General features: G+C 45.0%; 1 protein-coding gene across 1 annotated transcript in view; it reads left to right on the top strand.

Moving 5' to 3' along the window:
* The first annotated feature begins 5,312 nt into the window (after positions 1–5,312).
* Positions 5,313–13,915, top strand: part of LOC139412917 (guanine nucleotide exchange factor DBS-like) — a 62,322-nt gene continuing 53,719 nt past the window's right edge. Inside the window, exons 1-2 of the mRNA XM_071159787.1 lie at positions 5,313–5,391; positions 11,649–11,835. Of these exons, the coding sequence (XP_071015888.1) occupies positions 11,655–11,835 (181 nt within the window). The 5' untranslated portion in view covers positions 5,313–5,391; positions 11,649–11,654. The remainder of the gene's footprint in view (positions 5,392–11,648; positions 11,836–13,915) is intronic.

Below are 13,915 nucleotides of genomic sequence, written 5' to 3'. Positions count from 1 at the left end.
CAGTTTGTACTTCGTTTTTTTTGTCAGCATCAGGGGTGCATTCTAAGTAGACTATAAGAGGGCCTTTGTCTAAAAAAAAAAGAGAGGGTATTTTCTAATAAATTTAATTCAATACATCACGCTCCCGGTGAGTGTTTTTTTTCTTGCAGGACGCATTCTGAGTTGAGGCCTAATTAGTTTGAAGGGGCATGTGACTTGGCCATTGTGATGGATTTCGAGAACGCAGCAGAACGCATGTGAAGTTATACAGTGGAAATCCACGATATAGCAGGTAAGTTTACTTAAATAGTTAAGATTGAAGTGATTTCAGAAACTTGGAAAGTAGTCGACATGAACGGGGCAGACTTCAGATAATGTTTTCTAGTTAGGTAGAACTTGACGCACAGACTTGTCAATGTCAATTCCCGCTTGTTTGAATCTAGTAAGTAAATCATGTTTAGACAACTGTCATGGTTAGAAAACAAACAATATTACAGAACTGGAGTATACAGTAGTAGTAGCTACACTTGTACTAGCTAGACACTTCCAACAAGAGCTGTCTTAAGATATTTGAGGTAGAATGAGTTTGAGTATTTAACCACGTGGTGGCAGTGTAGCTCAATAAATGCGAGATGACGTTTAGTACTGATTCATTAATGATCGCTCATGTTTATCTGTGAAACCATGGATTCACTTTTCTATCCACAATATGATACGTAGTCAGCTCTCAAGTATTTTGCTGTGTGTTGGAGTAGAATAGACAGTCACAGAGCAGCTTTATTAAGTAGCGATATATTTAGTAGGAGAGGTGTCACAATGTCAATGCATGTCTCACTGCAGCCTGGCTCTATTTGGACACGTCACAAGACCCATGACACTACTTCCCCCCCATTGAGATGAATGGCGTTCTTGTTCTTTACACTAACTCACTTTGTTTCATTAGTATCCCTGTTTGTTGTCTGTGTTCTGGTGCCTGTGTGTCTGTTGCTGGTGGCAAACTTAATTAGCTGATCTCGGGATCAGTATATTTAATAAAAAGCTTTATATCGCTGATCCATAGATGCATCGTCTGATCCACTACAGCCACTGGCAGGCAGAGTGGAGGAGGGGGTGAAAGACCATTTAAAATGACATGAATCAAACTCTGCTGCTGGTGTAGCCGGCAGCCACATCAAGCAGTCAGAGAGAATGCAAGTGTGTGTGTTGTCCCTGAAGCAGCCTTGCATGTCACAAGGGCACTACCTCCCAGCTCCGTAGCCTGTAGGTGCATTTGATGTGTGACGTGTAACTGCTAGCGATTAAGACTGTTGGGCCACAAACCGAAAGGTTGCTGGTTTGAATCCCCTAGCTGACTAGGTGAACATATCTGCCGATGTGCCATTGAGCAAGGCACTTAACCCTAATTGCTCCTGTAAGTCCCAGAGCGTTTGCTAAATAAAACAAAAATAACTAGGTCAGTGTTGCTGTTCTTTATTAAATGTGATGTTCTGGCCTGCAGCAGCCATCTTGAAGCAGAGAGGATACCAAGCTCTGTTTACACACAGATCAACCTCCGCTTTTACCACACGTTGTTTTTTTATCCTCAGTTGATGATATGTACTAGCTATACAGGACACTTTTAGTGGTGTTCTTGTACAGTTTACACACGACCTGTGAATTCTGGCTGAATATGAGATGTTAGGCTTATCAAAGTCACTGAGGGAATGGATCTGTGTCTCTATATAACTTTCTGGAAAGGTCCCTACTGACCCTGTGATGAACCTGTGGCCGTGATCATCTGTAAGATAATAAAGTGTAGGACAATGATGAATAGTGAACTAGGTGAGAGTGACCATATAAAACTCATGGTTAATACATGAGAGGGGTGAGCCTCATGCCTTCAGAAAAAATAGCGAAACAATGAGGGATTGAATGAATGATTGTCAATTAAGTAATAGTCCCTTTTTCATGTACAGTATTAGAGATGAATCTCCATATTATCTTCTTAAGTTCCCATTTGCAACTCATAATGACTTGATTCTTAACTGTAAGAACTGTGTTCAGGAGAATTCTAATCTCCTTGATTCTTAACTGTAAGAACTGTGTTCAGGAGAATTCTAATCTCCTGCAATGCAGTGCCTTAAATCGCTGTGCCACTCGGGAGGCCCCCGCAAATTGATTTGAACAAACAATTGGTCCCCCAAAAAATGCGCCCCGTTCAAAATCCTGATGTGGCCCTCGAGCCATAAAGTTTGCCCACCCTTGGTCTTTAGTGTCCCATTCAGTCGCGGCCAGTATACAGGTTTGTGAGATACTTAATGTTTGGGAAACTCCAGTTAGATTACCAGAGTAAGCCTTGGATAGTTGTTGAACGGGGGTATCGGGCTGTTGTCACACCACTCCTCAGCTGTCTGGCCTGGGGTCAAGTTTGGCCCAGACTGGAGCCAGACAGACCTAATGTATAGGAAGCTGCTGCTGTTGGGGGGGAACAGACCCACTTAAAGGGATAGTTCACCCACATTTCCAAACAATAGATCATCTTAAAGTAAATTTTTTGAGCTAAGCAAAAAATGCTAATATCTGGGGTATTGGCTTACACTGGCGTTTGCTAAAAAAATCTAAACAGTTTGGAGACAGTGGCCAGGTACACAATCAAAACATGGATTGCTGTCTTACCTTGTCCATGGAGCTTTGGGAGAACTATCCCTTTTTAACAGAGTAGTTCACACCAAAATCAAAGCTTGTCAGAAGTTTCCGTACCTCAGAAGTGCTCGAACAATTCAGCTGAATTTATATTCCAGGCAGATGGAGATACAGTGCCTTGCGAAAGTATTCGGCCCCCTTGAACTTTGCGACCTTTTGCCACATTTCAGGCTTCAAACATAAAGATATAAAACTGTATTTTTTTGTGAAGAATCAACAACAAGTGGGACACAATCATGAAGTGGAACGACATTTATTGGATATTTCAAACTTTTTTAACAAATCAAAAACTGAAAAATTGGGCGTGCAAAATTATTCAGCCCCTTTACTTTCAGTGCAGCAAACTCTCTCCAGAAGTTCAGTGAGGATCTCTGAATGATCCAATGTTGACCTAAATGACTAATGATGATAAATACAATCCACCTGTGTGTAATCAAGTCTCCGTATAAATGCACCTGCACTGTGATAGTCTCAGAGGTCCGTTAAAAGCGCAGAGAGCATCATGAAGAACAAGGAACACACCAGGCAGGTCCGAGATACTGTTGTGAAGAAGTTTAGAGCCGGATTTGGATACAAAAAGATTTCCCAAGCTTTAAACATCCCAAGGAGCACTGTGCAAGCGATAATATTGAAATGGAAGGAGTATCAGACCACTGCAAATCTACCAAGACCTGGCCGTCCCTCTAAACTTTCAGCTCATAGCTCAAGATATCCATAAAAAGTGTTGTTTAAGGTTTGCCACAAGCCACCTGGGAGACACACCAAACATGTGGAAGAAGGTGCTCTGGTCAGATGAAACCAAAATTGAACTTTTTGGCAACAATGCAAAACGTTATGTTTGGCGTAAAAGCAACACAGCTGAACACACCATCCCCACTGTCAAACATGGTGGTGGCAGCATCATGGTTTGGGCCTGCTTTTCTTCAGCAGGGACAGGGAAGATGGTTAAAATTGATGGGAAGATGGATGGAGCCAAATACAGGACCATTCTGGAAGAAAACCTGATGGAGTCTGCAAAAGACCTGAGACTGGGACGGAGATTTGTCTTCCAACAAGACAATGATCCAAAACATAAAGCAAAATCTACAATGGAATGGTTCAAAAATAAACATATCCAGGTGTTAGAATGGCCAAGTCAAAGTCCAGACCTGAATCCAATCGAGAATCTGTGGAAAGAACTGAAAACTGCTGTTCACAAATGCTCTCCATCCAACCTCACTGAGCTCGAGCTGTTTTGCAAGGAGGAATGGGAAGAAATTTCAGTCTCTCGATGTGCAAAACTGATAGAGACATACCCCAAGCGACTTACAGCTGTAATCGCAGCAAAAGGTGGCGCTACAAAGTATTAACTTAAGGGGGCTGAATAATTTTGCACGCCCAATTTTTCAGTTTTTGATTTGTTGAAAAAGTTTGAAATATCCAATAAATGTCATTCCACTTCATGATTGTGTCCCACTTGTTGTTGATTCTTCACAAAAAAATACAGTTTTATATCTTTATGTTTGAAGCCTGAAATGTGGCAAAAGGTCGCAAAGTTCAAGGGGGCCGAATACTTTCGCAAGGCACTGTACATTGTGCAGACAAGGACCTTTCTAACTTCCTATCATGGGGAAATAACCTGTCAGTCATAGAACATACATTTCTATTACAACTCTGAACATTTTCCATAATGAAATAAATGCCTGGTGTACAGTAGCTGCCATTCCCTCTGTCTGTCTCTAGAATGTTGGCTCTGTTGTGTGATAATGAAGTGTTTCTCCAGACAGACCGAGAGAGTCGCACAGAGAGCCTGCTTGTGAAAGATAGGCATCAGAGATCCATTGACTACCCAGGGATATTGTACTGGGTGATTGGCTCTGTAAATCGCAGTTTGTTTCTGTGTGATAAGAGGGGGGTGGAGAATACCCATCTTGTGTGGAGGGATACCCACTGTATGTCTGGCTGCAGATCATGATAGCAGATGTGGTAGGCCAAGGCAATAGAGTTGACTGAGGAAAGAGAGAGAGTCCTGATGTTGAGGAGTCTCTGAATCTGGAACTAATGCGTCCTTTATTGTCACAGCCTTGGTTTGGTGCTGCTGTAGAGGAAGTGGACAATGGCATTGTTCACAGTGTGCTCACATCGTAAACTGTCTGTGTGCGCATGCGTACGTACGTGCGTGTGTTGGTCCCTGAGCATGCACAGATTACACTTGGCTGGCTGTTGGTATAATTAGCGCAGCAGAAGGGGATTGGTGGTCCTAAACAGCAGCCAGCACTGTGTTCCCTCCATCCCCTGTCCCGGGTCCCACCCCTCTCTTCCTCTCTGCTGTCAACCGGACGTACCACCACCACTAAAATGTGTTCCCCAGTCACACACACAGTCACAGACAGACTGGCTGAGGAGTGGAGGAATGAGAGGCACTGATTGGACCAGTGCTGCTTGGTTTGACTCATTTAGACTTGATTTGGAGAGACTGGAATACACACTGAGTGTAGCTTAGTGCGGCTTGGCTCGACTTGGGGACTCCGGAACACTCACCCACGAAGCTGCATACACACACTCTCTCCCTCACACACTCTGTCATGTCTCTGGCGGAGTTTGTGCGTCAGGGACAGCTGCAGGAGGCTTCATCACATCTATTGTCCAGACTGGGTCAGGTCCTACACAGCCTGTCTATCATTGTCCTGGCCCACAGAGCTACAGACAACCTCAGACGCAAGAGCACCTACTGGGACCGCCGGGACACAGGTTAGGAGTGTGTGTGTGTGTGTGTGTGCATCGGACCCTGGGTGTGCTTCTTTGGGGCGTTCTTTTGCGGACTGTGTGTGTGCGTGCATAAGTCTGTGTGTATGTGAAACGCTGTTGTCGGCCTGTGTTTACAGAAAGCTACCGTCAGTATAAAATGGCTCCTACAGGAATCTCCCTGCAGCTACTTGGGTGGTTTAATGAAGTGCAGTACTTGCCCTCGAGAGTTCATTGCCTCACATGACCCTGATATCTAGCTGATGAAGATGGCGCCAAAGGAGATTTTATTTTTATTTCACCTTTATTTAACCAGGTAGGCTAGTTGAGAACAAGTTCTCATTTACAACTGCGACCTGGCCAAGATAAAGCAAAGCAGTGCGACACAAACAACAATACAGAATTACACATGGAATAAACAAGCATACAGTCAATAACACAATAGAAAAAAAAGAAAGTCTATATACAGTGTGTGCAAATGGCGTGAGGAGGTAAGGCAATAAATAGGGCATAGGAGTGAATAATTACAATTTAGCAAATTAACACTGGAGTGATAGATGTGCAGATGATGATGTGCAAGTAGAAATACTGGTGTGCAAAAGAGCAGAAAAGTAAATAAAACAATATGGGGATGAGGTAGGTAGATCGGATGGGCTATTTACAGATGGGCTATGTACAGCTGCAGTGATCAGTTAGCTGCTCAGATAGCTGATGTTTAACGTTAGTGAGGGAAATATAAGTCTCCAGCTTCAATTTTTGCAATTCGTTCCAGTCATTGGCAGCAGAGAACTGGAAGGAAAGGAGGCCAAAGGAGGTGTTGGCTTTGGGGATGACCAGTGAGATATACCTGCTGGAGCGTGTAATACGGGTGGGTTTTGTTATCGTGACCATTGAGCTGAGATAAGGTGGAGCTTTACCTAGCATAGACTTATAGATGACCTGGAGCCAGTGGGTCTGGCGATGAATATGTAGCGAGGGCCAGCCGACTAGAGCATACAGGTCACAGTGGTGGGTGGTATATGGGGCTTTGGTGACAAAATGGATGGCACTGTGATAGACTGCATCCAGTTTGCTGAGTAGAGTGTTGGAGGCTATTTTGTAAATGACACCGCCGAAATTGAGGATCGGTAGGATAGTCAGTTTTACGAGGGTATGTTTGGCGGCGTCATGGCAGTATCACAACAACTTCTTAGAAAACTTTGCAGTATTTTGTTTTTATAAGTACATTTTTTTTTTAACATTATTAGCTCAGGAAATGTTTTGTCATTACATACAGCCGGGAAGAACTATTGGGTATTAGATTGGTGGTAACTCACCAGAACTACCAGCATTACGACTTCCCTGGAGCAGATCCCTTTGTTCACTCTCTCCAGAGCAATTGAACTTATTCCGGAGGCCGACCCAAAACATCGGCGGCGGAGGAGAGGCATTCGAGGCGGCCTGCTGGTTCCACTTAGGAGGCGTGCATACCACCCAGGCATGCACATATTCAATCTCTCCCTATCCAAGTCTGCTGTCCCCACATGCTTCAAGATGGCCACCATTGTTCCTGTACTCAGAGGTAACTGAACTTAATGACTATCACCCGTAGCACTCACCTCTGTCATCATGAAGTGCTTTGAGAGACTAGTCAAGGATCATATCACCTTACCTGCCACCCTAGACCCACTTCAAAAGACCCACAGACGATGCAATTGCCATCACTCTGCACTCTGCCCTATCCCATCTGGACAAGAGGAATACCTATGTAAGAATGCTGTTCATTAACTATAGCTCAGCATTCAACACCATAGTATCCTGCAAGCTCATCATTTAGCTTGAGGCCCTGGGTCTCAACACCGCCCTGTGCAACTGTGTCCTGGACTTCCTGACGGGCCACCCTCAGGTGGTGAAGTTAGAAAACAACATCTCCACTTCGCTGATCCTCAACACTGGGGCCCCACAAGGGTGCGTGCTCAGCCCCCTCCTGTACTCCCTGACTGCGTGGCCAAGCACGCCTCCAACTCAATCATGAAGTTTGCAGAAGACACAACAGTAGTAGGCTTGATTACCAACAACGACGAGACAGCCTATAGGGAGGAGGTGAGGGCACTCGGAGTGTGGTGTCAGGAAAACAACCTCTCACTCAACGTCAACAAAACAAAGGAGATGATCGTGGACTACAGGAAATAGCAAAGTGAGCACCCCCCTATCCACATCGACGGGACCTCTTTCTATTCTGGTTAGGGCCAGTTTGCGCTGTTCTGTGATGGGAGTAGTACACAGCGTTGTACGAGATCTCCAGTTTCTTGGCAATTTCTCACATGGAATAGCCTTCATTTTTCAGAACAAGAATAGACTGAAAAATTTCAGAAGAAAGTACTTTGTTTATGGTTAGTTTGAGCCTGTATTCAAACCCACAAATGCTGATGCTTCAGATACTCGACTAGTCTAAAGAAGGCACGTTTATTGCTTCTTTAATCAGAACAACAGTTTTCAGCTGTGCTAGCATAATTGCAAAAGGGGTTTCTAATGATCAATTAGCCTTTTAAAATTATGAACTTGGATTAGCTAACACAACGTGCCATTGGAACACAGGAGTGATGGTTGCTGATAATGGGTCCCTGTACGCCTATGTAGATATTCCATAAAAAAACAGCCGTTTCCAGCTACAATAGTCATTTATAACATTAAAAATGTCTGAATATACAAGTTTTTTTCCTATGCTATTCTACTGTATCCGCTCCACTCTGACATCGCTCGTCCATATGTATATAGTCTTAATTCATTCCTACTTAATTTGTGTGTATTGGGTATATGTTGTGTAATTTGTTAGATATTACTTGTTCGATATTACTGCACTGTCAGAGCTAGAAGCACAAGCATTTCGCTACACCCGCAATAACATCTGCTAATCACGTGTTTGTGACCAATAAAATGTGATTTGATTTAATGGATAACCTCTCTGGAACCACCCTGTGAAGAGCTGAAACACTTGTAGAGGTCAACATACTGAGAGTATTTCCTATAGTGCTGTAGTTACAACTACTGGCCTCCATTCACAAGTTTTGTACACTAGATAGTCTCTGTTGTGTGTGATTGGGCCAGGATGGCAGCTGGCCGTTTCCGCTGCTGGAATAAGGAGAGACAGAGCTGCAGGAGCACTCAGGTCAATGGCCCGAGGTCAGTGGTTCTGCTGCTGGTCTGAGACAGAGCTGTAGGGGCATTCAGGTCAGTGGTTCTGCTGCTGGTCTGAGACAGATCTGTAGGAGCAGTCAGGTCAGTGGTTCTGTTGCTGGTCTGAGACAGAGCTGTAGGAGCATTCAGGTCAGTGGTTCTGCTGCTGGTCTGAGACAGAGCTGTAGGAGCAGTCAGGTCAGTGGTTCTGCTGCTGGTCTGAGACAGAGCTGTAGGAGCAGTCAGGTCAGTGGTTCTGCTGCTGGTCTGAGACAGAGCTGTAGGAGCAGTCAGGTCAGTGGTTCTGCTGCTGGTCTGAGACAGAGCTGTAGGAGCAGTCAGGTCAGTGGTTCTGCTGCTGGTCTGAGACAGAGCTGTAGGAGCAGTCAGGTCCGTGGTTCTGCTGCTGGTCTGAGAGAGAGCTGTAGGAGCAGTCAGGTTTGTGGTTCTGCTGCTGGTCTGAGACAGAGCTGTAGGAGCATTCAGGTCAGTGGTTCTGCTGCTGGTCTGAGACAGAGCTGTAGGAGCAGTCAGGTCAGTGGTTCTGTTGCTGGTCTGAGACAGAGCTGTAGGAGCATTCAGGTCAGTGGTTCTGCTGCTGGTCTGAGACAGAGCTGTAGGAGCAGTCAGGTCATTGGTTCTGCTGCTGGTCTGAGACAGAGCTGTAGGAGCAGTCAGGTCAGTGGTTCTGCTGCTGGTCTGAGACAGAGCTGTAGGAGCAGTCAGGTCAGTGGTTCTGCTGCTGGTCTGAGACAGAGCTGTAGGAGCAGTCAGGTCCGTGGTTCTGCTGCTGGTCTGAGAGAGAGCTGTAGGAGCAGTCAGGTTTGTGGTTCTGCTGCTGGTCTGAGACAGAGCTGTAGGAGCATTCAGGTCAGTGGTTCTGCTGCTGGTCTGAGACAGAGCTGTAGGAGCAGTCAGGTCAGTGGTTCTGCTGCTGGTCTGAGACAGAGCTGTAGGAGCAGTCAGGTCAGTGGTTCTGCTGCTGGTCTGAGACAGAGCTGTAGGAGCAGTCAGGTCAGTGGTTCTGCTGCTGGTCTGAGACAGAGCTGTAGGAGCATTCAGGTCAGTGGTTCTGCTGCTGGTCTGAGACAGAGCTGTAGGAGCAGTCAGGTCAGTGGTTCTGCTGCTGGTCTGAGAGCTGTAGGAGCAGTCAGGTCAGTGGTTCTGCTGCTGGTCTGAGACAGAGCTGTAGGAGCAGTCAGGTCAGTGGTTCTGCTGCTGGTCTGAGACAGAGCTGTAGGAGCAGTCAGGTCAGTGGTTCTGCTGCTGGTCTGAGACAGAGCTGTAGGAGCAGTCAGGTCAGTGGTTCTGCTGCTGGTCTGAGACAGATCTGTAGGAGCATTCAGGTCAGTGGTTCTGCTGCTGGTCTGAGACAGAGCTGTAGGAGCATTCAGGTCAGTGGTTCTGCTGCTGGTCTGTGACAGATGTAGGAGCAGTCAGGTCAGTGGTTCTGCTGCTGGTCTGAGACAGAGCTGTAGGAGCAGTCAGGTCATTGGTTCTGCTGCTGGTCTTAGACAGAGCTGTAGGAGCAGTCAGGTCCGTGGTTCTGCTGCTGGTCTGAGACAGAGCTGTAGGAGCATTCAGGTCAGTGGTTCTGCTGCTGGTCTGTGACAGAGATGTAGGAGCATTCAGGTCAGTGGTCTGAGGTCAGTGGTTCTGTGAGTAGCAGTGGAATATTCCCTTCTGGTTTGTTTCAGGTTAGTGGAAGTAGAGGTCGACCGATTATGATTTTTCAATACCCATACCGATTATTGGAGGACCAAAAAGGCCGATACCGATTAATCGGACGATTTTATAATAAAAAATACATTTTTTATTTGTAGTAATGACAATTACAACAATACTGAATTAACACTTATTTTAACTTAATATAATACATCAATAAAATCAATTTAGCCTCAAGTAGATAATGAAACGTTCAATTTGGTTTAAATAATGCAAAAACAAAGTGTTGGAGAAGAACGTAAAAGTGCAATATGTGCTAACGTTTCAGTTCCTTGCTCAGAACATGAGAACATATGAAAGCTGGTGGTTCCTTTTTAACATGAGTCTTCAATATTCCCAGGTAAGAAGTTTTAGGTTGTAGTTACTATAGGACAATTTCCCTCAATACCATTTGTATTTCATATACCTTTGACTATTGGATGTTCTTATAGGCACTTTAGTATTGCCAGTGTAACAGTATAGCTTCAGTCCCTGTCCTTGCTCCTTCCTGGGCTCGAACCAGCAACACAACGACAACAGCCACCAACCACATCGAAGCAGCGTTACCCATGCAGAGCAAGGGAAACAACCACCCCAAGGTTCAGAGCGAATGAAGTTTGAAACGCTATTAGCGCGCGCTAACTAGCCAGCCATTTCACTTCGGTCACACCAGCCTCATCTCGGGAGTTGATAGGTTTGAAGTCCTAAACAGCGCCATGCTTGACGCACAACGAAGAGCTGCTGGCAAAACGCACCAAAGTGCTGTTTGAATGAATGTTTACGTGCCGATTTCTGATTGTTATGAAAACTTGAAGTGGGCCCTAATTAATCGGCCATTCCAATTAATCGGTTGACCTCTAGTTGGAAGACTCTGATTCGTTGTGTTTGTGTTCTATGATTCAGGTGGCTCTGTTGGTTGGGACAGGGGTTCTTGCAAAAGCACTAGTGTGGGTTGGTTTCCTGTAGGTGCTGGTACTGTGTTTTGTTTCAGCCTCCCTGTCGGAATACTCTTTGTGAGTAGCTGAGTAAGAGAGATGGCTACGATGTGACTGGAACCTTACAGGAGTCTTGTTGTGTGGGTAGGGTGGAGAGGTCTGTTTCTGTTGCATTGTAGCTGAGTAAGGCAGTCAGGTAAATCCAGCTCAATGGCAGAAGTGAAACAGTGTGTGTGTGTGTGTGTGTGTGTGGAGGCGTAGCTCTAAGGTAAAAAAAAAAAACTCAGAGAGGACACACAAGGCGAAGTGGAGAGAAAGACCGACAAAGCGTTGAGAGCTACTCATTTTTACTGCAGCTGTTTGGAAGGTGGGAGAGGGAGGGCGAGAGAGCTGTAGGGAGGGACATCATAATATAGAGGTGTGAAGAGAGGGATGACAGAGCTGCACTGGTTCATATCTCTGTGACAGGTGGTGATGAGGACGGGAGAGAGTGATGAGAATATGAAGGAAAAAGAGGAGAAGATGGGAGCGAGGGATGAGATGGAGGTGCGTTTGCAGTCCAGCGGACACGGAGGAGGAGGAGGATGTGTCCACATCTCTCTGGAGGAAGTGAAGAGCTTCTACCGGTTCTCACAGAGCTGTCAGCGCCTGCATAGTGAGTGTGTGTGTGTGTGTGCATGTGTGTGTCATGCGTAGCTAGCTCTTACTCTCACTGTTTTGAGACAGTGGTGAAAGTGTGTTTGAGTGAGCCTCTGTGTACTGTACTGTGTGTGTATTACCCAGGGTTCTATGTTTACAGTGTTAAAGGGTCTGTTCAGCCACCCACCAGAGTGTAATAACATACAGTACATAACCTTGTAATGCTTGGAGTTTCTCATCATGGCACTAATAAGCACTGACTTAAACATCTGCCTATTGGTCAACTCTGAAGTAACGCATTACTGGATGAGGCTGGTCTGTATGTTTTATGTGCCAGGATACATGATGAGACGTTCATCTCCTTTTCACTGTAGTCACTTTTATTGCAATAAAAGTGCACAAGGCAAGCTGTGTCAGGGAATGGATCCCTATTGTGTTCAGTGTTAATTGTTACATGGTTATATCCTTATTTGCTCAGGGTGTTGCTGAATATGCGTAGGAAAGGATCATGGGAGTCCGTGTTAATCCAAGCCCCAGCCGAGCTATACTATTATAGAGTGCATATTTGCCTGAATATTTGGACATAAAACATTCACCCAGCTTTGGACTACAAAGTCTGTTGAACTGAAAAAAAATATAAGTCTTAATTTTAGCCTCATTGATGTGCACCTCAGGGACTTGGATTGCTGTGTCATGCTGTCAGGGAATGGAAGCTATTTAAAGGTATAGTTCAGCCCAAAACCAAAAGTTTGCCAGATTTTCTTATATCTCTGAAGCCGTCTGAAGTTTAGCTTCAGAGATTGTTTTCTACACGCCGTCTACTGGGTAGAACTCGCTAAAGAGAATTCTGCAGGCACCCGTCCTAAACAAACAGGAAAGATTGGCACCATGTTATTGGATGGCATTAGACGGTGCCAATATTTCCACTTCGTTTCACAGTCTTTGTATGCCACTCACATTTCTGCATTCATTTCCCATTGACGTCAATCAGTGGTGGTCGGTGCCGTTTAAGATGAGGGAGGTCGATTCATTATTTTTATGAGCATGACCTTATTTTTATTACAGCATATTGGATGACTGTCATATTCATATTCCATTCACCCAGATCAATGTAACATTGATAGGTTTAGGCTACTACATGATACTCTAATTTCCCTATACCCATCATGAGGTTGCTACAACCTAGCACATAGGTGCACAGGTCAAGATGATAATTTTTTGTAATCAAGGTGACAGACAGTGACACATAACCGCCTTGCACACTCATGCCTGCATCTAGCTGATCTAGGGCGCAATTATTAGTCCAACAGTTGCAAACAATAGTTTCTATTGGACAAAATGTGGGTATGTTTATCCCCGTTTTATTTTGTTTGCTTCCGCTTTGAGAAACTTTTTTTAAATGGAATTGGCGGAATGAATACAGCCCTAGTCACACGCAAACACAGTTCACTTTCATAGCAGCCACATACAAACAGCATGATCACTTTGCTTGTTGTAATTCCTTCTCGCATATACGTGCTGTCCTCTCTCACCTTTTCCCTTCGCTTGTGGACTTTAGTACAACACATCAGCTATCTGTGACCAGGCAAAAAAAACTTTCCAAGCCAAAGCTTCATATCATAACCACTACGCACAGCCTTCATAGTTGTCACCATATTATCTAACGTCATAGTCAACATAGCTAATAGAACTAACACATTTAGTAAACCCGCTACAATCATGCAGTACAGTGTACAGTCAGCAAGTACTTTCAGTTACACCAGCAGGCCCCGGTGGCAATAAATTACTTAAACCAAAGGCTTACCTTGACTTGGAAGAGTTCCAGTGTTGGATAGCCATAGCCAACTAGCTAACATAGAAGCCTTCTCAGTTTGAACCGGGTGTTTGAATAGGTTCATCTAGCTAGCTAGCTAGCTAAGTAAGTGAAAGCTAGCTAGCTCTCTCTCTCTCCCTCTCTCTTGCTTCGCCTTCATTTTTGAAGAAATGTAATTGTCACGACTTCCGCCGAAGTCGGTCCCTCTCCTTGTTCAGGCGGCGTTCGGTGGTCGACGTCACCGGTCTTCTAGCCATCGCTGATCCACCTTTCATTTTCTGTT

This window comes from Oncorhynchus clarkii, chromosome 7 (genome assembly GCF_045791955.1).
Source record: "Oncorhynchus clarkii lewisi isolate Uvic-CL-2024 chromosome 7, UVic_Ocla_1.0, whole genome shotgun sequence".
Taxonomy (NCBI): Eukaryota; Metazoa; Chordata; class Actinopteri; order Salmoniformes; family Salmonidae; genus Oncorhynchus; species Oncorhynchus clarkii.
The sequence above is the reverse complement of the archived record's forward strand: the minus strand, read 5'-3'. Positions and strand labels throughout refer to the sequence as shown.